A 25,005-nucleotide genomic window follows, 5' to 3' on the forward strand; every position below is an offset into this window, starting at 1 on the left:
AAGGGAAAAAGAAATTACGAATATATGAAGAATTGTGTATGCAAAGTGGTTTTACACATCGGGAAATCTGTATCTGATCTTTTGCTTAGAGAGTAATAGGATTGCCTTTTTATATAGAATATAAGACTGAATAAATCTTCGCTTAATCCCATATCATGACGACCGCGATGACTCCAATTCCCAGCACCACTGCGAGCCACCGCACGAAGGGCGTGTCCACTGCCACCGGCGAGCGTGGTCTGTACCCCTTGGCGAACAAGTGGTTGATGGCGACGTAGACAAAGACGCCGCAGGCGAAGCCCATGGAGATGGCGTAGATCCAGTCTGCGACGCGGCCCTGCGTAGTGGCGTCGATGATGATGCCAATGGCGATGCCGATGGGGCTGGAGATGGCGAAGGCGAAGGAGTAGACTGCGCAAGAGATAAGGGGGCGGCTGGGCAGCATCCGCAGCAGTGCGATGCCCATCGCGATGGCCGCGAACACCTTGTGCAGGCTGATCGTCCACAGCGCTCGCCATGCGTCACCTTTGGTCTCTGCATCCAGAAGAACAGATCTTGTTGAAATTAAAGAAAACTAACGGACATTTTAACAAATTGTAAACGACAAGGGCAGCTTAAAGAACAGCTAAACTTGGGGGGATTTTTTCAGAAATTCTCTGATATTATTATACTTCTTTGTTGACTATTCTGCGCGTAAAATATGAAAGATGCCATCTTGTTTAATTTTCTGGCTGAGTTGAATGTTTCTTTTCATGTTTACTTTTCTGCAGTCACCTCAATAGTTTTCAATTTTTTTTTCCTACCATATGTAAGCGAAGAATAAGTGAATGGTTCTGCTACATTCCATTCATTTCACATTTCATTAACAACTAGAACAAAAAAAAGAAGGAAAGATTCAGGAATTAGCAATGAAATCAAAACAGAAAGGCCATGGAATCAGAAATTGTACCTGCAACTCCAATTGCTATTCCTTCAAAAACAGAGTGGAAGCACAAAGCCACAATCAACAGTATACTATCTCCAAGTGAACTTGCATCCCTAAGCAGAGATGGAACAGAGTGATTTCCAGCTCCATGCCCATTCTGCAGGAAGAAATATAAACCAACAACTGTTCATATTGTCATTTCTCACAGCAGATATCCGTGACCTTGAGAAGTAGATAACTGTTTAATGATCATCAATTTTAATATTATTCTGTCGCTATTTTGTGTGATTGGTTCACGTTCGATTAAATGATAATTCGATCCTACTGTTCTCAGAATACCAGATAAAGACAGTGTTTTTAATCATGAAGACAGCCGCAAGCAAACTCACCTCTTGTCGAACCTGTGAGACTTCGTCCACGCTGCTTTGCTTACTCTGCTGAAGACCAATTCCTGTAACAAGACAAAAGTTTCCACCCAAAAAATCATTATGAATTCCATAAAAAATAGTAGTTGTTTTTTTTTTTTTGCAAGCTTCTGATCATAAGCAATGGTTAATTTAGATTGATGATAATTTCTTAGACAATACAAAGGAAAAAATTGATCAATAAAGCGTAGCAATAATTCCTCTTTTGTTCAATAATTTGTGACTTCAGAAGTTGTAATCCAACAGTGGAACGGGGAATCAAAGAGGGGGGAAGGATAAAATGAGAACAAATTTACAAGGTACCTTGCTGGTTCTCCACATCTCGCACGGTCTGCCCTCTCGCCACTACGAAAGATATGGCGACATCAGCGAGCAAGGTCAAGGCGTAGCCGGCGCAGGCGAGCATGAAGGCGAAGGGGTAGTCAACGTGCGTCAGATCCCCAAAAGTTTCGTTCGAGTCGCTGAGGAAATGAATCATGGCGGTGGCTAAAAAGACGCCGCCGGCGAACTGGGTTCCCAGGGCCAAGAAGGCCTCGTTCCACTTGAGGAAGTAAGGGGACACACCTCCGAAGAAGGTCGCAAAGAAGATGGCGATGAGACACCAGATCTTGGTGAGTATGAGCGACTTGGAGCGGAGGTCGGGATGGCCGGCGCCAGGTTCGTCCGCGTCGGCATCGGCGTCGTCGCTGCCGCCGCCGTGGGCGAGGATGGAGGTGGAGAGGGAGAGGAGGAGGAGAAGGGCGAGGAGATGTCGAGATTGAGCCATGGTTGAGGAGGTGCCGCGGAGGGTGGGTTTGAGAATTTTTTTTTCTTCTAAAATAGAGCTCTGCTCTGGCTTATGGCAACTTAGGGATGAGTGAAAATGGGCCTTGTGTCGATGTAGTACGAGAGAGACATGTAAACGTACTACATCAATGAAGAAAAAGTTGTACTATAACCCTATGTTTGAATGGGATAATGGGAGGCTCATGGAAAGGGAAGGGAAGAATGGATAATGAGAGGTTCATGGAATGGGAGGATGATTTTCTTATCCTCCGATTTAGAGTAAGAAAATAATTCATTTGAAGGGTAATGGAGGATAAAAATTTCCCCTCCCTCCTCTCCCCTCTTTCCCTCACTTCATTCTCAAATAAGGGTAAATGCTGTTGGTACAATATCTCTTCAGTTAAGATTGATCGGTTTAACTAAGTTGAGTTGGTTTAAATTTGAGTCTTGATGTTTGATAATATATGATGATTGCAGGTATAATTGTCCGTTTGGAGAGATTATTAGAGAAATTCTTCTCTGGTCAAGGTTTGATTAGTTTGATGTGAAGAAAAGTCAAGTAGGTCACGGTTGACCGGATATTTGACTGAGAAGCCATAACTAGAGGTTAGGCAAGGGCAAAACCAACAGGAAGATTAGCAGAAGAAGAAAAACCAAATGGGTCAATGTTGACCGGACACTTGAAAGTCCCGGTGAGTGAAGCTAGACATATGAAAAGTCTTGATAAGTGAAGCTAGACAGATGGAAAGTCTTAGTGAGTGAAGTAAGCAGTTAGAAAATCCTGGTGAGTAAAATCAGATGGAAAGTCCTAGTGAGTAAAGTTAGCAGATGGAAAATCCTCATGAGTAAAGTCAGGTGAAAAATACTAGTAAGTGAAGCTAAGTAAATGAAAATTCTAATGAGTGAAGGCAGGTAAAAATCCTAGTGAATGAGACTAGGTGATGGAAAGTCCTGATGAGTGAAGTCAACCAGTTGAAAAATTCTGGTGAGTGAAGTTAAGTAAAAGTCCCAGTGAGTGAAGCTAGGTAAATGGAAAATCCTGGTGAGTGAAGGCAAGTGAAAACCCCTAGTGAGTGAAACTAGGCGGTGAGGAAGTCCTGGCGAGTGAAGTCGGACAGTTAAAAATCCAGGTGGTTGAAAGGTTGACCGGATACCTGGTAATTAGAAGTCCAAGTGGGTTAAGGTTGACCAGACACTTGATACGAGGAGGTAAGTCCAAGTGGGTCAAAGGATTGACCCGACACTTGGTGAAGAAGTCCCAATAGGTAAAGGTTGGTCGGATGCTAAGCAAGGAGGAGTCCTAAACAAGTCACAGTTCACTGGATGTTAGGCAAGAAACCCTAGGACTCGAGTTCAGGAGCTAGGGTTGCTAAATCATTTAGGATAAGTGATTCAGCAGGCAGTAATCGATTAGAGTAATCGATTACGACATGCTTAATCGATTAAAGTAATTGATTAAGCCAGTTTTCGCTAGTGCATGGAGAGGTGCCGAATCAATCAGGCTAATCGATTAAGCACATCTTAACTGATTAGAGCAATCGCTTACGGACTATTCTCACGTGAACTGAAAGCTTTCTAGTCGACCAGGCTAATCGATTAGGAAGGCTTAATCGATTAAAGTAATCGATTAAGTTTAAAAAAATAACCGCTTGAAGCATGTTGCTGACGTGGTAAGCAATTAACGAGATTCTTAATCGATTAAGGCGCTCGAATGACCGTAGAAAAGGGTTGACGCGTGCACTGTTTCAACAATGCTATTGCTCAAAGTTTCACACGACTTCACTGTTGGAGTGTATACTGAAAGTCTAAGCTTTGTAAACATTCATTATGAATAAAGAATCACATTTGGTCAAATTGTCTACATTTAGTTGTAGTTGTTCAATTAATTTATATTGTAGATAATATAGTATGTGGTGCCACATACAGAAGATGATATTATCAGTACCTTATAAATTATAAACAGTAGCTCGCGACCAAAATGGAAAGGAACAAACCATTAGAAGGTCGTAGTGTAATTAGGTATCAGTTTATCTTGACTGTATAATTACACTAGTACACTCAGAGTGTATTGAGTAGGACCATTTGAGGTCGTTTCTTTTATACTGACTTTATAAAGAAACAAAGACCTCGGTTATTATTATGGAAGTGTGTGCTCTTAATCCTAATATAATAACAAGCACATATATTTGATATTTATTTCTTTAATTTATCAATGGGTGAGATTTAGTTCGATGAATCAATAAGCCCGATAAGTTGGGAAATGGTATCACTTATAGTGTGTGTTGTTGATTATAGAAGGAAACTATGTCCTAGAGATACTAGGTTGATAATGTCCTCAAGAGGAGCTCATAAGGATTGTCGTGTTAAACCCTGCAGGTGGACTTAGTCCGACATGATAATAAGGTTGAGTGGTACTACTCTTGGACTAAGATATTAATTAAATGAGTTGTCAGTAACTCACTTAATTAGTGGACATTCGATATCTTAAACACAGGGAGACTAACACACTCATAATAAGAAGGAGCCCAAAAATGTAATTTGGGATTTGTGCGGTAGTTCAATAATAGTTCTCTAATGGAATGAATTATTATTGATAAAATTAAGTTGTGTGTTCGGGGTGAACACGGGATGCTTAATTTTATCGGGAGACCAAAACCAATTCCTCCTCTCGGTCCCTATCGTAGCCTCTTATTTATAGAGTACTATACCCACCTATACCCACTTTCTATACCCACCTAATAGGGGTCGACCAAGCTAGCTTGGGAACCAAGCTAGAGCCGGCCTAAGCATGAATTGGGGTGGTCGGCCCTAGCTTGAACCCAAGTTAGAGGGCCCGACCATATTAAATTAAAAAGGATTTTAATTTTAATTTTTATGATGTGGAAGATATAATTAAAGAGAATTAAAATTAAAATATCTCTCTTGTAAAAGATCTACAAAAGATTAAAGAAAGAGATTAGATCTCTTTCCTTATTTGTAGATTGGTGAGATATTTTATTTTCTTTTTAAAAATTATTCACATGTTGTAAAATTAAAATTATAGAAATTTCCTTTTATCAACCATGAAGAGATTTTTGAAGAGAAATTTTATTTTTAAAATTTCCGGAAACAAATTAGGAAGTTTTAATTTGTTGATTAAAACTTGTCTAATTTGTTTCCCCTTGATGTGGCCGGCCAATATTGATTTAATTGAAAATTTTATTTCTCTCAATTAAATCATGTCAAAGAAATTAATAAAAATTTATTGTAATTAAATTTTCTAATTTGGCAAAGCCAAGGAATATAAAAGAAGGGGTAAGGGTGCCTTCTTGAAACAACCTCTATTATTTTTCTCCCTCTTTTGTTCCTTGGTGTGGCCGGCCATCGTCCTCTCCCTCTCTTCCTCTTGTGGTGGCCGAACCTCTCTCTCCCCTTGGAGCTCTTGTGGTGGTCGGATACTACTTGGAGAAGAAGAAGAAGAAGGAGAGAAAGCTTGCATCTCTTGGAGCTTGGTTGGAGTTTTGATCTTCATCCTTGGTGAAGCTTCCTTGTTGTGGCCGAACCTAGCTAGGAGGAGAAGAAGGTGGTTGGTGGATTCTCATCTCGGAAGATCGTTGCCCACACAACGTCCGAGGTTCGAAGAGGAATATGGTAGAAGATCAAGAGGTTTTTCTAGAAGGTATAACTAGTTGTTTTTCCTTTTCCGCATCATACTAGTTATTTATGGAAATAATACCAAATACAAGAGGCTTACGATTCTAGTATTTCGAATATATTTTTCGATGTTGTATTCTTTTGTTTTATTTTTCCTTGTGATTTGATTGTTCTTTTCGGTTAACCTAAAGTTATTTTAGGGAATTAAATATTAGCTTTCTATAAAAGGTTTTGTCTAGTCGGTGGTGGTTGCTCCCATATCCAATAAGGTCATGTGCCTCGCCACGTCAGTACTGGAACCAATTATGGAAATTAATATTTAATGGAATTAATAACTTAAGGTGATTTGGGTCGAACGTGTTAAGTTCCGCAGGAGACCCAAGTCAAAACCTAAAAGAACGAATAGATTAAGTTTTGGATCAAACGTGTTAAGTTCCGCATGCGATCCAAAATTTAATTTAAAAGAACACATGGTAGCTAGGAAAAGGTTCAGACCTTTGTACAAAATTTTTGCACAGTGGAACCTCTAGGTTTTCCGAGTAGCAACCAACATTCACACCAGTTTTTGGAGTCTTAGAGTGAAGTGTTGCGGCACTTCCAAGTTCATCAAGAGATGTCTACAAGCAAGAAGTAAGAAGCTAGGGTTTTATTTGTTATGAATTTTGTAAGATTTCTATTGTATTAGTTTTTTCTTATTCTTTTTATTGTATTTTTGTGTGCGAGCTTGTATGAGGCTTCTCCGCCTCTAGATTCTTTCCGAGAAGGAGCTCTTTCATAGTTGATGTATGATAGAGGGTTGGATCCTTGGATTAGTCATCATGCTTAAGATGGATACCAAATGATGTGGTGATGAAGAAGAGTCCCACTAAAGGTAGGTCAAAGCAAAGAGGATCGACTGTCGTGGAGGCCAAGGTAAAAAATGGTCAAAGGCCTCGGTCGGCTGTCCGAGCCGTACGACAGGATGAGCGAACGAGCGAGGAGCTTGATCGACCAGGCAAGGGTGCCAAAAAGCTCGCCCAGTAACGGTAGACAGAGTCACGAGGTAAACGACAATCCACAACAAGCTTGTCTTGCCGACTGGGCTACACGGCTGGTTGGACGAAGGTAACCAATGACATTCGGAAAATAAGGAAGGAGACGAGCCAGTTGATTTGAGGGGCATGGTCGAGCCGAGTGCCCTGACGAAGCAAACGCTGATCGGCCTACTGCGAGAGCCACCTAAGTATCTCATCGTATCTTTTGGAGGTTTGTGCCACTAACAAATTGAGCATATCTCGCAAGCAAATGGTATTTTGGAAGTTTCCAGCCTGTCATATCATAGATATGCATGCTCACTTAACGAAATGTGTCAGTGTAACGCCCGAAAATTCTCAAAATTATTTTAGAAATATTCTATGATTTTTCTGAAATTTTAGAATATTTTTATGGAATTTTTAGAGTAGCGGAAGTAGCAAAAATAAATAGAAACGTAAAATAGCTTAAGCGAGAATTGAACCTGAGACCTATTGAGTCCTACGACTTATAGACTGTAGTAACCAAGTGAACCCAGCAGGGCCGTGCTGAAAGAAAAGGGAGGCAATTAAATTTATATTAGAGTTGGGGTGAATTAACCACTTAATATAAATAGGAAAATTATTAAGTGGGGAGTTGTTTTAACGCAACTTTTCCTCTCCCTCAAATCCTCACCGCCGACTCCTTCTCCTCTTCCTCTCTCGGCGCACCAAAGCCCCAAGGGCTAGGGTTCCGTCCTAAGGGTTATAGGAGCACCTTCCGGCGACGACTCCGACACAAGGACGTTCCCCTCCGCGAGAAGAACACGTAGACACAAGAGAATCGTCGAGAAGGTCGTCTCCACCGGAAAACTAGCGACTAGATTCGTAAGAAAACTAGCGCAAGAGGTAAGAAACCCCTCACCTGCAGTATAAGTAGCTTTCATATGAATTTCATGCTTCAGTTTAGTAGTATGTAGGTTTTCAGCACAAAGGATGCGAATTAGCGCATACCAAGTGTTCGATGAAATTATTAGCACAATTAAAATGCAACTTAAGCATTTTACTGGTTTAGATAAATGCAATAGAAGCATTTTACAGCTTATTAGTCTTGCTACAGCTATTATGGGACTAGACGTCCAATGGGTGGGCTCCCACAGTCGCCTCTAGGTTCAGACAACCTAGTTCTAGGTTTAGATAACCTAGTAAAAGCAAGACAAGAAATATTAGCTATGTTCAGTATTTTACTTTTAGCAGTGGCACTGTACTGGATTAGATATCCTTTGGGTTGGGCTCCCACAGTCGTCCCTAGGTTCAGACAACCTAGTAACCCTACTAAATTCGGGACTTGCAAACCCGGGTCTAGTTAGGGATGCGCGCATAGCACGTACAGTTGCCGGGCTCATCAGCAGTATGATTATTATTTTAATCTATTTATGAATATAGTTTTCAAAACTTCACAATAGTTATGTGGATTCAGTACAACTTTAGCATTAGTTTAGAATTAGCTCAGTTCAGATTTTGTATCAGTTCAGTTTTCTATTGATACAATATGATAGCTTATGTTAGCACTTGTTGCCATGACTAGTTTGTTTGTATGCCATGCAATACTCTTACATGTTCAGTATTCATATGTTTCAAATAGCATGTTTTAAAGACATAAATTGCATCGTATACATATTTTAGTGAGGTAGATGGTTTCTTACTAAGCTCTCAAGCTTACAGATACTATTTTCCTTATACTGCAGATAAAGGTAAAGGAAAAATGGACTAGCGGAGGCTGAAGGTCAATGCAATGATGAAGATGTGTGTGGATGGAACCTGGAATAAAGATCTTGGAGAAATTAGCAAACTAAGACTTTAGTTTTTATATAATGTTATTTTCCGTACTTCTAGTTATTTTAATGCCTTGAACCATGAAAGACTTGCTTAGATTGTTAGTACTTATGCTCATAATCCTAGTTATGTGTTATTAGTATGTTTCCAGCTGTTATAGAACTCTTGTAGTTGAGTTTGGCACGAAACAGTGCTGAAATTAGACTTATGGTAGGAAATCAGAAACCCCAATCGATCGGCCGATCGATTGGAGGCTTCTCAGTCGATCAGCCGATCGATTGAGAAGTTCGTACCGCGAACAGTAAGCTTCTGGACCGATCAGCCGATCGATCCGGATGCCTTCTGTCGCGAACAGAAAGTCCTGGGATCGATCACTGGATCGATTGGCCAGTCTGGATCGATCAGCCGATCGATCCAGAATATTGCCCGAGCACAGTAGCGTGCTGAATCGATCACTGGATCGATCCAACCTAAGTTCCGCATACAGTAGCATGCTGGGTCGATCACTGGATCGATTAGACCATTCCAATCGATCTACCGATCGATTGGAAAGCCTGATTGCAGCTGGGAACCCCTTATTCCAGTTCCTTGATCATGAGGAATGTAATATATGATATGAATGATTTTGATTACACCCCTTAGCACATGTAGAATAAAGAAATGATAATAGTTTAGCCAAGTTTTATTTAGTACAGCTTCCGCACCTATACTTAGTGATGGTCATGGATATAGCTTAGCACAACATAATGTGACGGTCCGGCCTTACAGCCTAGTTAGTAGAAGGCGGGACGTTATAGTCAGAGACACTTTTTGACTTGTCTTTTCATAGGAAACTTGGGAAAATGTGTGCACGCATTGAGATGCATGCAAAGACACTACGATAGCACTATATGCACAACTTCATCATTTTGCACTTTCTTCGCTACCGCATTCTTGCTACTTTCTACATCGTCGGAAACTAACTTAAGCATCGGAGAGTCAATACCGGGAACCACTTCCCTGCCTAGCACCGATGCTTCTGTATTACAGGACTGCATGGAGTTTTCACTTCGTAACCTTTAAGCTACATCTCCAGCTTGTCATTTTCTCTACTTTCGGGCTAGATCACTAAGTAAATCAAGGCATTAGTATTACTTCAAGTCTATTCCGCTACAAAAGAAGATCGTCGTCAAAGCAAAGTGAGCTATTTATCCCTCCTCTCTCTATCTCCGGAGTGTCTTAGTAAATATCATCTTCCCTTTACTTATCCTTCTCTCACCTCTTCCTAAACAGACCGAGTAAAAAACGTTAGAGGAAGACGGAGAGTAAAATGGGATACACATAAATTGGAGTACTGAAATATAATATTTTCCATGATAGTTAAAATTGTTCGTCTTATCATTTCAGCTAGCAAGTTTGGGAATATCCAAATCACATCTCAAAATTTATCAAAATCAGGTGTCTAATATCCATTTTGCCCCTCTTATTATTCATGATAGATTGTAAATGATTATGCATTTATGCAATGGATGGGCCGAATTTAACTTGATCAGAAACAAATTGAAAAAAATCAATATTCTAAATATAGTATATCAAAATAATATTTAAATGTATAAATATAATCAGGAAAATATATGAATGCATGGAACCTGGTTCTGTGTCATTTTAAATTTTATAAGTCCATCAATCAATTTAAACTAAAACAAATTGATGGGTTTGGAGAGCTCAGAATAATATGGAGCTATATTCTATAATTAATCTAATTCTTTTGATTATATACATATTTTCAAATATCAATTTGAAATAATATATTAAGAGCAGTAATTTTTTAAATATGAATATATTTATAAAATTAAATTCATGTTCAAAATATAAAATTAATTGATAGACAAGCTCATAATGACAAAGAATTAAGTTATATGTATTTATTTAATTTTTCTGATTATATTCATGCTCTTAAATATTATTTCATATCTTATATTAAGGGCAATAATTTTTTGATTAATTGACTACTATAATATATCAATTCGATCAAGTATATCTAACGAATTGTGTATGAATTGATTGTTATATTAATACAATCGATTCAAAGGGGTAAAAATGGAATTTGATACATGATTTAATAATTTTAAATTTAGACATGTGATTTTGATATTTAGAAACTTTAGTTATGTGGTTTAGTTATTTATCTCATTTAAATTTTAAGCGATAATTTTTAGGGGGAATGATAAATTGGTAATTCTACCAAGCATGGTTTTTTTCATAGTCATCGTAACTCTATACCTAACTATAATGTTTAACAAAAATTAATCAGCGGATCACCTAAAAACCCTAAGTTAATGTGCCATCAGCCGTAAATAATTTTTGATTTATCCAGATGGCTAATAAATTTTTTTATGGGATTAAGTTGGTCATTTCTAAAATTAGTTAGTAAAAGCAAGGCCATTGGTGCCAACTATTTTTTTTTTTTTAAAAGAGAAATCATTTTTTAGTAAAAGGCTAGGTGATTACACTTATTCCAGAAGTCTGTCATAGTATATTCCAAGTCATGTGAAAAAGATAAATTACACGTTCAACTTATAATCAACTGTCAAATGGTTAAAAGATGCAAAGAGTTATTTTTCCCCGAGAAAAAAAATCATTTCCCTATCATTGCACCATATTTCTGAAAGTAAACTATAAACTCAATTAGTCTATCAAAATAAATTAAAAGGTGCTCATGATGGACCATCAAAAATTCCAACGGATGATTTGAGATGAGATCGTTCACCGGCAAGGAAGCGTGACAAACGGATAAGTAAAACAATACTAAATAAATTGGTATTTATCAATTGGTCTGACAATTGGGTCGTTTGTTGAGAATTGGGTAGTTTGTTTAATTAATTGACGGTGACTAATTAAACACTGGATCGTTGGAGGCACTCAAACTCTTTTCTGATACACTGGAAACTTAGAAAATTAGAATAATCACGAACGGCGTGCAAGGAAATCAACTTATTATTATATTTTTTTAGATTGTAATAACATGAAAATCAATGAAAATGATTTGATAATGACGGAGCGATATTTCCACAGCCATTAAACAGCCAGTCAGTCAACTTGATTAGTCAACGTCGTGCCGAGGAAACAGTGTGCAATATTGCATGGCTAGAATTTGATGGGCCCCTGTAATTCCTTAATTTTAGATGAAGACAATTTTGCAAAATGAAAAAAAAATGTTGCAGAAAAATAAATTAGCTCCTTATTCACGAAATTCAATATAATTTTTTTTTTCGCTCCATCTTCATGCAAGTTATAATTTGTAGCTATCTCTCCAATTTGAGATAAACAATACCCGGTCACGCATTTCGTCAAACACGTTGCATACGCTTCTTTCTGCATGCTGTGGCGCAGCGCCCTGCAACTTCTCCGGCGCGCACTACTGCAATCTCCACCGCCACTTGTTCTAGATCTCCTCTGCTCATTTCCACGCCGCCTCGCCTTAAACTCCCTTCGCCTCTAATTCCAACAACCATACAGACGTTTATGTTATACCGCTCAGATTGATTTAGGTTCGAGTTCTTTAATATATATAGCTATGATCGATCCATACATGCACTAGTGTTCTTTGAATTAATGAGGAATTATGAGACTCACGTAAAGCCGATTCATTAATCACAGCCATCGAGCTCACGTTAAATCCCAATCTTTTTAGCTGTCTCCCCGCCACGTCGCGTCGACGTCCCATGCATCCCACGCACGGCGGTCAAAGATACAGTATGTCCGGCCCCGGCCGGTGTCTTATCCTCTCGCTTACCAAGGCGCATAGCATAGGATCGGACCTCCCTCCCCACCGGCATTTCCGACGGCCAGATGAGCAACATCCGAGGAGGAGCCCGTCATCCGCCGGAGAATGTTCTCCTTGCGGTCGGTCCCACGCATCACCTGCAATTGTTAATTAATCTGCTAGCTTCTCGGTTTCGTCACCGACCGCTCATTGAATACGGACAGTTGACGTCGACTGATAACAACCGTCGGATTCCTATCGCATCGTGTTGATCGGTTCACGACGTGGTGGGGGCTTCAGGTAAAATTGAGCGTCTCGATCTTTATGTATAAATACAAGGAAAGTGGATAATTTCAGCCTCTCCCACCATTCACGCGCCGGAGATCGATCATTCATGGGATCATCCAGCTCGATCGGCGGCGGCGGCTCTGCCTACCTCTTCTTCTTCGCTCTGCTTTTTCATGGTAATTAAGCACCAATTAATTAAGCAGGGCAGTGGCCGGCATTGTCGTTATATATATATTATATATGTTGTAAATTATTGCTTTGTAGCGATGGAAGCAGCAGTGGGCGTCGATCTACTTGACCCAACGGCGGAAGTTTCGAAGGTATTAGTTAACGGTAAGATGAAATCCACGATGTAGTGACATTTTCGTAATTATCTTGACTTGGCTCGAGCGAGCATTTACGTGCAAAATTAAGGCGCTTATATATATATGCTGAAGGAGAAACCTCCGCCATCAACGCCCCACTGGCCGAACCCAATCCTCCGGCGATGTCGCTGAAGGTGGAGGAGCGGATGGGGGAAGAAGGACTTTGCTCAAAGGAAGATATACTGCTGTACCAGGGGGAAACGGCGCCGCTTCCCAACGGGATTCCGACCTACACGGTGCAGATTCTGAACACCTGCGCCGGCAGTTGCGCCGTCGGCGTCATCCACGTGCGATGCGGATGGTTCAGCTCCGCCCGCCTGATCAACCCCCGCGTCTTCCGACGGCTCAGCTTCGACGACTGCCTCGTCAACGACGGCGCCGCCATTGCGCCGGGAGACTCCGTCTCCTTCCAGTACGCTAACTCGTTTCCCTACCCGCTCTCCGTCGCCTCCGGCGCCTGCTAATCACCGAGAGATCCTCTCTCCAGTTGCTTGATTAATTGGTCGCCACGTGTAATAATGGACGTCGGATCAGTTAAATTAATAATTAAGTGAAATATATGCTCTGCAATTTAACAACCAGCATTTAATTTGCTCGAGAAATTTATTTTCTTCACAAATCAATCTATCCCATTTGTAACATGGGCCGGTGCTATCAACGAACCGCTTTCTGGCCTACCATAAATTTAATGTTAATTGTCAATAAAAGGACAGACATAATTGATCCTTTGAAAAGTCAAAAGTAATTCGACGGACCAAGTCTGGTCAATGTTTCACATTGTTGAAGCTGGAATTTTTGAATATTCAATTGTTATAATTAATTAATACCAGCGTTTTAATAACACACCACGTCGTGAACTGGGAATGTGATTCCCTAATCGGACGGTAAATCGCCGCGGATCACGAAATGATGGACGGTTGGCGGCTCCCGTGCTTTGGGACGGGCGGGATCTTTTGGCCCCATTCGACGCCGGGAACCTTTATAATGCAGATCACTGATCCCTTCGCTCACCGCCCCCTCGATCGTCTCACTCCTCTTCTCTTCTTAGGTGATCAAATTCTCCGATTTCCGAAGGAAATCAACGAGTGAGTAATTAATTGTGTAGAGAATAGAAATGCCTTTTTGCGGATCGAGCGAGGATGGTACCAGGATTTTCTACAGGAGATTTGGCCACGGGAACACCAAAGTCCTCCTGATCATTGGTAGGTTTTAGGATTGTTGTTTGCTTTTCCAATAGATCAGTGTTTTGAATGGCGATCGTTTTTTTTTTTTTGTTTTGTTTTGTTTTTGTGAAGGATTGGCAGCGACGCATGATTCGTGGGAACCCCAGATCAAGGGGTTGACGGGCGCGATTGAACCCAACGATGAGGAGGAAGCAGCGTCTATCGATGGCGATGGGAACTTGGATGGCGATGATGAGGAGTCGCAGAGTGGGATCGAGGTTTGCTGCTTCGACAATCGTGGGGTGGGCGAGAGCTCAGTACCCATGAAAAAATCCCAATACACGTATGCTTCTTGCTCTGCTACTCATTCTTGTGGTAATGTTACTACTTCTGTGTTCGGAGGGCATCGTTATTGTAATGCCAGGCTCGAACTTTATTTCATCTGTTGGAAGTTCTTAGAAATTAGAATGCTTTATCGTGCTTTTTTTCCCCCTCCTTTGATCTTTTCTAATTTTATTCTTCCTATCCTTTGGAGAAAAAAGAATTTTCAACTCCAAATCAGCAAGTAGACGCACAAATCTGCAAGATATTAACCACTTGGTTTACTTTTCGATTTCAGAATTTTCTCTGGTTGCTTGCCTAATAGTTTGACAAATAGATTGCCACCAGTATCTAGTCATAGAATCTTAAATTTCTTATTGAAGAATGTATATCGATGCGAATCTGTTAAATTTTTTACAAAATTTCTTGTATTTCAGAACCACTATAATGGCGAAAGATGCACTTGCCCTATTGGATCATCTAGTTTGGAAAAAGGCTCACGTGTTCGGTCATTCAATGGGTTAGTTGACTCGCTATCTTTCATTCTGTACCATTTTGACCTTTACTTAACTGAAGTGACCTTACTGCTAATACATATCGAATTTTATTAAATTGGATAGGCAAGATGAGACTCTTGGCATACTCACCTAAACTTATAAATCTATGCTGATTGGAATCAGGTGCAATGATAGCTTGCAAATTGGCAGCATTAGCACCAGAGCGGATTTGTTCATTGGCTTTGCTCAATGTCACTGGAGGTGGTTTTGAGTGCTTTCCAAAGGTTGGTTTGTTGACATGTATCTTGATTTTCTTGCTTCTTGTTTTCACTTCATGGGTGGTTTGTTTGTTAACGTATAGCTTGTTTGTGTTAGGATGATACAAAATGCCATTACATACCCACTACTAATTAGTTGATGGAAACAGAGAATAAACATTTAAGAGTTTATCAATTCTTCTTTTTCCTAGCTGAATGTTTCATAAGAGCAGATGAATTTTCAAGCTTTCATTTATGTGCCCAGTTAGGTAAGATACTTCAGAGTTGAACAGGTAAATGTATAATGTGGACAACGGTACGATATACTTTATGACATAGCTGACTTAAAACTTCTAGGTTCAGATTCAGTGAAACGATCAATCAAGTTAGATGACCCTCAATAGCCTGAAAGTTCGTGTTCTAAGGGTAGACTAATTGGGATAATAACTCAATGTAGAAAAAAAAAAAATCCTCAGAACTTTAATCAATTCTTTCCTGCATGATTATTGCTTGGCACGAATCTTAAGCAAAGACCAATGTGTGTTTACAGTCAACTTTTTTTTGGTTGGAGTGGATTGCTTCCATAATGATCTTGAAGGATTCACGGTAATTCTTCAACTTCTCTCTAGATATCTTAGTTTTTGAAGATTTGATCGGTAGCATTTCGTCTAGGACAGTTTAAATGAATTGTACCTTTATTTTGGTACTTTGTTTTCCACATTATTATTATTATTATTATTATTATTATTATTATTATTGTCTGTGTGAATGTGCATGCATCCGTGATAACTTAGTCAAAATATCTATTGCCTTTTATGCAGATTGATCGACAAATTATATCCCTTGCATATCGTTTTTTGAGAGCAAAAACTCCAGAGCAAAGAGCTACCGTTGATTTGGAGACCCATTACACGAAGGTTAGTCGACATGAAAATAATTTCCACATTCAACTAAAAGATAGGAAAATTATTTTGTTTCAAAGTAATTGTACAGCTTCTTGTTTTCCCATTATTCCCAAATCTATTGACAGTATAATCAATAAATTGAGTTTGTGCTTTGTGTTGTATAGGAATATCTTAACGAATATGTTGGATTGCATACGAGAAGAGAGATCCTTTACCAAGTAAGTGGTGTTGGCAATTTGATCTCATGCAGTTATGTTAATGAAAAATTATGATGGTTTGGCCATATAAATCTGTTCTCAAGAATGTGGATTAGATGAAAGGAACCATGATAGTCTTTACAAGCACGAAGTATGAGTTCTCAAATAAAGTTTAGTTCTGAAAGAATCGTTCTAGTCTGGCTTCAAAAAACTTCATGTCATTGACAATTTTCAACATAAAATTTATGCTCCTCTACCGTGAATATTATATAAGTTTAGATTCTTTCTTTCATCTTTAAATAATTCCTATCTTCATACTGATTAAGCTGGTAATTTCTATAGACAATCCTTGACTGATACACCTTTCTTTTGCATATTTATTATTGTTGTACTTTTACGATAATTCTTATACCACTTTGGCATTTCAGGAGTATGTAAAAGCTATATCATCAGCCGGGATGCAATCCAACTGTGGCTTTGAAGGCCAAGTCAATGCTTGCTGGAAACATAAAATGACAGCAAAGGAGCTTGACACAATTCGATCATCTCGGTTTCTCATTTCAGTTATCCATGGCAGGTTGGTACTGGACAAGCTTACTCATCTCTTCTTGTGCTATTTTTCTCTTTTGAAAAGTAGAGAGAAACCTAATTCCTATGCAACGATACATGTTAGGTATGATATTATTGCTCAATTAGATCATGCAAGGAAGCTGGCCAAGATGCTTCAACCATCTACCCGAATGGTGGAACTTCAAGCTGGGCATTTAGTGACACATGAAAGGACAGATGAGGTATTCATCATCCATAATAATAAAAAATATAAAACTTTAAACTTAACTATCTATTAGTGAAGATAATGTTCTTTTCACAGGTTAATCAGGCTCTCATGAATCTAATAAATGCTTCAAAATCCAAGCAGAAGCCTGAAGAATGGTATTATATTCCAGAAAGACAAACAGGTATCCATAACCTTAGCATTTATATAGAGAATTTTGCCAAAAAAACTCTCTCTACTATTCATCAAAACTATATAAATACCCATGCATATCTATTATTTTTCCTCCCATAATATCTCTGGCTGTGATTATATTTTTTTTCCCATTTGCAAGCGAATTTGCAAATTAATTTACACAGTGAAAATGATGAATTTATCTTAGATTTCACTGGATTTCACAATTTGAAAATTTTATTTTTTGACCTGAATCTTTGCTGAAGCAGCTAAATTAGCTCGTGGCACATTTTGTGTCATTTTTCATAGCACAGTTTAAATAAAAAAAGTTATTTAATTAGTTTTTAGGTTTACAAATATGCAAAATGCTTTCTTTCACCCCTAGATCTTGTCATAAATTGTTTTGTAAATCATTCTGCGTCAATTTTTTGTCCCCTTTTCACTTTGTAATCTGATTTATAAATTTATTCCTGAATTTAGCTATTATAAAAATTGTAAGCTCCAATCATATAGAGAAAATATCTATAGAATAGATCTGAAGCATCTTTTCATTTGAAAAAAAAACCTATAAGACTGTTTTGGTGTACCAATCATGAACGACACTTTTAGGTAAAATGCTCATATATATCCTTGGGGGTGACTGACTTAATACTTTAACTTGCCTATTCCATTTGCAGGTTTTCTCTCAATCCGTGGCTTGTTAAGTAGTCTACTGATAGTTTATCGATTGCTCGGGAAGTTGCAACTTGGCTTCCTTTATGTCGTTGGAATTTTCCTTATGGGATATGAGCATTTGAGGAACCTTTTCACAAGCACGAGAACTGTTAGAGTTGCATCTTGCAATTCTTAGTCCAGAAATAGAACTGAAGCCCATGGGGCAGGTAACATATATGCTTCTTTTGGGACAGAACTAGTATGTCGGAGAGCCTTGCCTTTAAACCGCATAAAGGCCCCTGTAATAGTGGGTCTGCATGCCTGGAGGTTCCATTCCTTGTGTCTATTTTTTGTTTTTGTCAAGTTCTTGATCACTTTGATCTACTTACTATGTTCTGGTCATCATAATCATCTATAGTTCAACCAGAGAAGACTCTACATGAACACCCAAACCTTGTGTTCGAGTGCAAGAATAATTTTTTCCCCTATAGTTTAGAGGCAATTCTTGAATAATCTTCTGTATCTCTTTGTTGAGGGAAATTAAAAACATCCAGGAAGACATTTTCTATCAGTCGAATATACTCATACAAACACCAACTGTACCAACCCAATACTTATGTTGACAGTAAAAAAATGCAAAACTATCACTTGGATTCTTTTAGTATGACCCACAACTGTTTGAGTGAGAAATAAATCACGAATAACTTGATAGTTATTCAAGGATAACAGTTTGTGTTAAAAAGGATTAAGACAATCAACACAATATTCCGCAACTGCTGAAAATCAACCCAGATCTACTGACAACTTTGTATGAACCTACGATGCCCGCCCGTGATCAATGATGCTGTTGTAAATAGATAAGGATGTATACAAAATAGGAAAAAGTTTATAAAGAAATGTTACGTATTAGAAGATAAAAAAGAAAGGATGAAAAAACAAAACCTAAAATATCATTCCAACCATACAAGGTCAGCTACGTCGATCTCCCTCCATGGAATAAATAATATTCGAAATTAGAACACTTAGAATACATTAAAAAGATAGAACTGACATGACAAGGTAAATAATTACGGATTAGACGAGAGAATTATAAACTCTAGAACATCAACCACACTGGTCCAACACAAGGGTGTGAGTGGCTAAAATATGGTCTAATCTTTAACAGTACAAGTTCTACAACTCTGCCAGACACGAGTAGGAATCCAACACAGCAAAGCCCATGGACCCTTCCTACAAATCGATGGAGAGCCTTTCCTGCGAAAGCTTATCACGAAGGCACTACAAAAACACAGAAGAATTGTTCAGAGGGGAAAAAAAAAATAATTCCATATGTAATCGCATTTGTCCATCTAACAAAAAAAAAATAAATATTAATCAGGTAGACATTTCCTCTTTACACCAATAGATTATTTCTAAAATTTTTCTTGAAAAACATAGACAAGTTTACAAGGTTTTCCTATTTTGCCTCAACTTTATAGCTTCATTCTTCACAAAACTGCATTTTTCCAATGTTCAAAATATGACAGGCTTTCCCCACTTTCTCAAACCACCAAAATTCTTTATATGTTCCTAGTCCAAATAATACCCAAATAACAAGACTATTATTATCACGTCAAGTGACTCAAGTCGGACCACCACTATATAAACTAAATACTCTTGTAGGCCTAACCAATTGTGATTGTATACATAGCAGACAAGATAAGTTGTGATGGCAATAACTTAGTGAATGATCTGGTGGCTCAGCAAATTATATTTACTATATTCATCCAGAATGATGAGCTATTGCTGCTTAAAGCTTACTGTGTAATTATGTAAGCTTGATGAACTTAACAACACATACTACTTGAAAAAAAAAAAAACACCTTCGTTCGAAATCTCTCTTGATTATCGTGAAGGTTGGCCTGGTGGCCACAACAATTACAAATACAATAGCAAGAGCCATGAACTATTATATTCAACAAATTGTTGTCATTTGATTCTAGTAAGTACAAGGCCTCGAGGACTAGCCTTAGTTATCTTAGCACAAACAATCAACTCATACCTTTGTGGTACATCAACCAAAAAATTGTTGTGGATGAACAAATAAATTCAACCCGGTAGTATTACAGACTAATTACAAATTATTACCTTCTGTAATGCCCTCCCTATAGTTTGGTGAGTAGATGGGCTATGCACATCAATTACAAAGCTCAAATAATGAATTATTATCTTTATTAAAAGTATGTCCTATAATTGCTAGAATTTGGTGGCATGGCGAACACATTCCTTTAGCAATACTAAGCCTAAAGTAAACAATTAAACATTATCTTGACTCAAACTCAACCACATGAACGGATTGATGAGCTAAACCTTTGCTAACACTATGATCATCATAAATGAAGAGTTGTCACTTTTGGGTCAATTTTGATGCATAATTATCCAAAGTGAATGTGATCTTCATCAATCCAGTAGTATATTGTACTATGATCAGGCAATGAGGTATATCCATTTTGACCACTTATTCTTTATCCTATTTATTATATCATAGAATTCAATCTTTATTTAATGGTTGAAATTAAGTTCTAATAGATATCAACATTGACTTCTAGCGAGCTTTCTTTCCCTCTCCGGAATTGTATAAAATGTTATTCATAAGTTCATTGTTTGATCAAGGAACTGACGCATCAGAAATTTATTATTACAGAATGTATAACTTACTGTACGTTGAAGTGTCTATCTGCTCAGGCAGCTCTTTTATGTCTACTTCAAACCTCTCTTGCACCTTCATGTAACAGCAATACATTGACCAGTTTTAATCAAATCACAGGAGACTTTCAATGAACTAGCAGCAAACTAACCTGATTAAGGACATCAGAATCAGCTGCCGATGAAACAAATGTAATAGCAAGTCCTTTAGTTCCAAATCGACCAGCTCTTCCAACCTGAAGAAGAACATTTCTAAATCAGATACGAGACTAGCAAACTGACAAAAATTCACTTCCCTTTAATTAAGGGCTAAATCTAAGGAATATTACCCTGTGCAAGTATGTGTCAGCAGAATCTGGCATATCATAATTAATCACGATGTTAACCCGTTCAATATCAATTCCTCTCCCAACCAGATCTGTAGCAACAAGAATTCTTTTGAGCCCTTCCTTAAAGTTCTTGTACTTTGTCAACCTGCAAGAAAGAAATTTCTCATTTTTACTTATCGACATCTGATACACAGGGAAATAAGCTTGTACGTCCATAACTTTATAGACTAACAGAAGACTCAGAATGTCCTTGAACAGAAATTATGGAACAGAAAGACTTTTAATAAAAATCCCAGAGTCATTAGGGAGCGAAGAGTATGGAAAGGCATAGATGATCTTGATGGAGATACTGATATGTCACCATGACAGTTGGATGTTAGGAAGAAGGCATTTAAAAGTTTAGCAGAGAGATGGTTGAGATCTGTATTAGGAAAAGAATTTTATGAAAACAGATAGACAAGAGGTTTGAAGGGAGGGGAGGGGAGGGGATGTAGAAAAATCACATTTAAAACCAATCTATTGTGAAGCACAACAGACATGCTGGTGTTAATCATGACATGTTTCAGTGCAAAAATATTCAAGGATAGTGTCCAATATAAATTTTTCAATGAGTTTTTTTTACTTGTGGTAATAGAATTCATTCAAGCATCGTTAAAAACATGTAACTGAAAAAAAAATGTAAAACGAGTACTCCAGAAAGTGTAACTAATAATCTCACAAACGCATACCTTTCTTCCTGTGACATGCCAGAGTGTATACAGATCGATGGAAAATTGCATTCTACAAGTAACTTGTTCAGCTCAGCTGCACGGCTCACACTTTTCACAAAAATCACTACTTGATTGAAGTCCAGTGCATCCAAAAGATCATTCAGCTTCCGATTCTTTTCCAACTCAGTCAATTTGATGTAATGCTGAAACAATGACCAACATTTAGTGACGAATGAACAGCAGAATAATCAGAGAAAGTTGGTATAATACCTGTACTAGACCATGAAGTGTTAGCTTGGCCTCATCGTCAACATATATTTCCATAGGCTGAAAGGCAAGAAACGTCAGATGAAAGAGGATTAGGGTCTTCTCTTCAGGCTAACTGACTCCAGTAGCATTTGAATGATACTGACAGCGCTGTAGCTTTGTGCTAAATAGTTAGCCATACCAATGGAATTGTCAATCCACACAGATTGACCTTCCTAACCTGCCCCAAATACATAAAGAAAGCCCAACGAACATCATCTACTATACATACCCCATCATTCAGAAGAAGGAATATGTACCAAGGAACCCAAACAAGTATCCACTCACAAGGGACATAAAATCCTTAAAGCCCAAGAGTTGGATGAAGGATGATACTCAAGAAAGTGTTTGGTATAGTTTTGAGGGAGGGTTGAATGCTACAAGACCTGGACCTCATACTACTCAAAACATACTTTCCAATCTGCATCTAACTATAAGATTAGTAATATTTAAGTAGCTCGGATGCCTGCTGACCAGGAACAAACTAAATGTGATTCAAAGGTAGAAGCCAGAAATAAATCAGAAGAAAGAACTCAAAACTTCTATGACATTACATCTTGCATGAATTTCTTGCAGACAGGGCGTATCTCCTTGCTGAGAGTAGCTGAAAACATCATGACTTGTTTGTCGTGCGGTGTCAGTTTGAAAATTTCCTGTACATCTCTCCGCATGTCTACAAAAAAAGGGTAAACCAGTGTAAAGAAATACCATAATCTAAGTGAACATAAGAGATAAAATAAATGTAAATAGATAGAAGTCAGATTACTACAGAAAAATTGTTAAAAAGAAAGTTGAATGTCATCATGCAATACCAAGTGACTCCAGCATCTTATCGCATTCATCAAGAATAAAATGCCTCACATTCTTCAAATTAAGATCTTTATCTCTTGCCAATGCAAACACTCTTCCTGGTGTGCCAACTACTATATGTGGGCAATCATTCTTTAAAATGTCCTTGTGCTTCATGATGTGAACTCCCCCATAGAATACAGCAATCTTGATGTCTGGTAAGTACGTGCTGAATCGCTCAAACTCATGGCAAATCTGCGCAAATATAAATATGAAGCAAAATTCTAGAACCACCAAAATCAACAGAAATCATTCTTTAAAAATAAAATCAAACCTGGAAGGCCAATTCTCTTGTATGACACATCACAAGTGCAGCAACTTGGCCTGCTGTTGGCTCAATTTGCTGAAGAGTAGAAAGTACAAAAACCGCCGTTTTACCCATTCCAGACTTTGCTTGACAAATAACATCCATTCCCAGAATAGCTTGTGGAATACATTCATGTTGTACTGATGAAAATTGAGGAGTACCCCAGTAAGTAAAAAATAATCTTCTGGATCCTTTAATGGAAAGGTTTACCCTATTCTCCACCAAACTGAGAAACATGCAAGTGATCTTTACCTGCAAAATACCATAAAGATTTATGCATCTATCCACTCGATGATGAAACGAGATATCTATTTAAATTTAAATAGGGTTTCTCCTGATTTGCTCTCAAATTAAGAAAGTAAAATGAGCAGAGGACAAGTCTACAGTTCTAGTACTTTAATTGAATCTATCCACTTCCATATAATTTCAATGATTACCTCATCCGCCTAAGATGAAATTGAACTATTGCCAACACAATGCTTTCTTTTGTACTAGAAGATATTTTATATTATGAACAAACTTTAAAGACCAAAATTGATTTTAACAAATTAGATGCAACTACTAAGTGAATTGGAGTGTCCAAACATCTGACGGAAAACTAAATCTAAAATGCTGAGCTATTCAACAGTGGTTCAGGAACCAATCAAAATTTTCCATACCAACATTTCTCTAAAATTAAAAATATGTACATTTAAAAATATGTATCTTGCCTTCGGAAGGATGCTCAAAACCACAATCAACGATAGCACGAAGGAGTTCTGGCTTCAACAGAAAGTCTCTGAATCCGGAACTGTGAATCCCAACGTAACCCCTGTACGTTTTATCATAGTTAGTAAACATTATTCACCTTTTGTATAAATTTTGTGGAAATAGACCCAGACTAAAAAAGAAAACAAAATTATGCGACAATAATAAAATAGACGCTACAGAAAGATATAAGTTAGAAAAACCACGAAGATAAATCTAATGGAACTTGAGTTAAGGGAAGAGAAAAAAAAACATTTATCGCATCCAATAATGTACAGTGAGGATGAAAAATAGAATTCGTCTGCTCCAGCTTCAGAGAAAGTATGTGCATAACATAGCGGCCACACAGGAATAGTAACAACTCTAAGTTGTTAGATTCATGAGCATTTCTGTCCTAATAAACTTATTATATAATTCAATTTGATTAAAAAAATCTAGCTTTGCATGAAAATATGTACAGAACGGGAAAACGGAAAACAAAGAACGTCAGCGCTAGATCTAGAATAAAACGAAGTTTCTGACTAGAGAAAATCCTTGGAATGAGGAAATTTTTAAGCAGACCATAACTATAAACGTGCAATAAACAAACCACAAAAAAACAACTAATTGATTGAAATCGTAACGACGAAAAAAAAACCCACAACAAAGAAAAACCCTTTATACAGTATGAACCACGCCATGAATATGAAGTGAAAAAAATAAAGACAAAAAAAAAATAGCGGAAGACTGGTAAATATCCGTTCTTACTTTTTCACTGCTTCACCGGAAACCTTGGCAGCGACCGAATCCGGAGCTTTCTCTTCCTCCTCTTCGTAGTCCAGGAGCTCCTCCTCGTAAACATCGTTATCCTTGGCTTCCCCCATACTATATCGCATCAAGATTAAAAAGATCAGGACAATATAATATCAAAATCTACAACGAAAACGCATCAGTCGCACCAAAAAACTAAAATGAAAACGAAAAGAATCACCTTGGCAGACGAAAACTGGAAAGTGGAGCTAGATAGAGTCTGCAAGAGAAACAAATCAGGAGAAAAATAGAAAGCAGGACGACGAGGGTTTTGAGAAAATATCCTAAATGGGAGAGATCCGAGGAGGCTAGGGTTTGGAGGATGAATGGGAGGAGTAGAGGAGAGGGGAAAGTTGGATAATAAAGGGT

The 25,005-nt window shown here is 38.1% G+C and overlaps 4 protein-coding genes across 6 annotated transcripts; 2 read left to right on the forward strand and 2 right to left on the reverse strand.

Annotated features, from left to right (window-relative positions):
- LOC121998800 (zinc transporter 2-like) lies at positions 1 to 2,230 on the reverse strand. The gene is made up of 4 exons (XM_042553861.1): positions 1,654 to 2,230; positions 1,315 to 1,376; positions 950 to 1,082; positions 1 to 534 (listed from the first exon to the last, which is right to left on the reverse strand). Exons 1-4 carry the CDS (start codon positions 2,114 to 2,116, stop codon positions 143 to 145), a joined length of 1,050 nt encoding a protein of 349 aa, XP_042409795.1. The 5' UTR covers positions 2,117 to 2,230; the 3' UTR covers positions 1 to 142.
- Positions 2,231 to 12,682: 10,452 nt separating this feature from the next.
- LOC121994572 (TPD1 protein homolog 1-like) lies at positions 12,683 to 13,547 on the forward strand. Its single transcript, XM_042548562.1, has 3 exons — positions 12,683 to 12,782; positions 12,871 to 12,939; positions 13,044 to 13,547. Exons 1-3 carry the CDS (start codon positions 12,713 to 12,715, stop codon positions 13,433 to 13,435), a joined length of 531 nt encoding a protein of 176 aa, XP_042404496.1. The 5' UTR covers positions 12,683 to 12,712; the 3' UTR covers positions 13,436 to 13,547.
- Positions 13,548 to 13,986: 439 nt separating this feature from the next.
- Positions 13,987 to 18,485, forward strand: LOC121998801 (dihydrolipoyllysine-residue acetyltransferase component of acetoin cleaving system-like). Of its 2 annotated transcripts, XM_042553863.1 has the most exons (10): positions 13,987 to 14,173; positions 14,267 to 14,477; positions 14,893 to 14,975; positions 15,136 to 15,236; positions 16,031 to 16,126; positions 16,279 to 16,332; positions 16,740 to 16,888; positions 16,985 to 17,102; positions 17,183 to 17,270; positions 17,938 to 18,485. In XM_042553863.1, exons 1-10 carry the CDS (start codon positions 14,086 to 14,088, stop codon positions 18,108 to 18,110), a joined length of 1,161 nt encoding a protein of 386 aa, XP_042409797.1. In that variant the 5' UTR covers positions 13,987 to 14,085; the 3' UTR covers positions 18,111 to 18,485. The 2 variants fall into 2 exon arrangements, with proteins under 2 accessions (XP_042409797.1, XP_042409796.1); XM_042553862.1 differs by having other exon boundaries at positions 16,740 to 17,102.
- Positions 18,486 to 18,888: 403 nt separating this feature from the next.
- On the reverse strand, positions 18,889 to 24,979 carry LOC121998803 (DEAD-box ATP-dependent RNA helicase 15-like). 2 transcript variants are annotated; one of them, XM_042553864.1, is made up of 12 exons: positions 24,818 to 24,979; positions 24,595 to 24,711; positions 23,811 to 23,911; positions 23,068 to 23,240; positions 22,757 to 22,988; positions 22,499 to 22,617; positions 21,909 to 21,965; positions 21,657 to 21,841; positions 20,929 to 21,073; positions 20,752 to 20,835; positions 20,612 to 20,675; positions 18,889 to 19,192 (listed from the first exon to the last, which is right to left on the reverse strand). In XM_042553864.1, exons 2-12 carry the CDS (start codon positions 24,708 to 24,710, stop codon positions 19,182 to 19,184), a joined length of 1,287 nt encoding a protein of 428 aa, XP_042409798.1. In that variant the 5' UTR covers position 24,711; positions 24,818 to 24,979; the 3' UTR covers positions 18,889 to 19,181. The 2 variants fall into 2 exon arrangements, with proteins under 2 accessions (XP_042409798.1, XP_042409799.1); XM_042553865.1 differs by lacking the exon at positions 24,818 to 24,979 and having other exon boundaries at positions 23,068 to 23,352; positions 24,595 to 24,609.
- Positions 24,980 to 25,005: the final 26 nt, after the last annotated feature.

The sequence above is a fragment of the Zingiber officinale genome, chromosome 6A, assembly GCF_018446385.1.
Source record: "Zingiber officinale cultivar Zhangliang chromosome 6A, Zo_v1.1, whole genome shotgun sequence".
Lineage (NCBI taxonomy): Eukaryota > Viridiplantae > Streptophyta > Magnoliopsida > Zingiberales > Zingiberaceae > Zingiber > Zingiber officinale.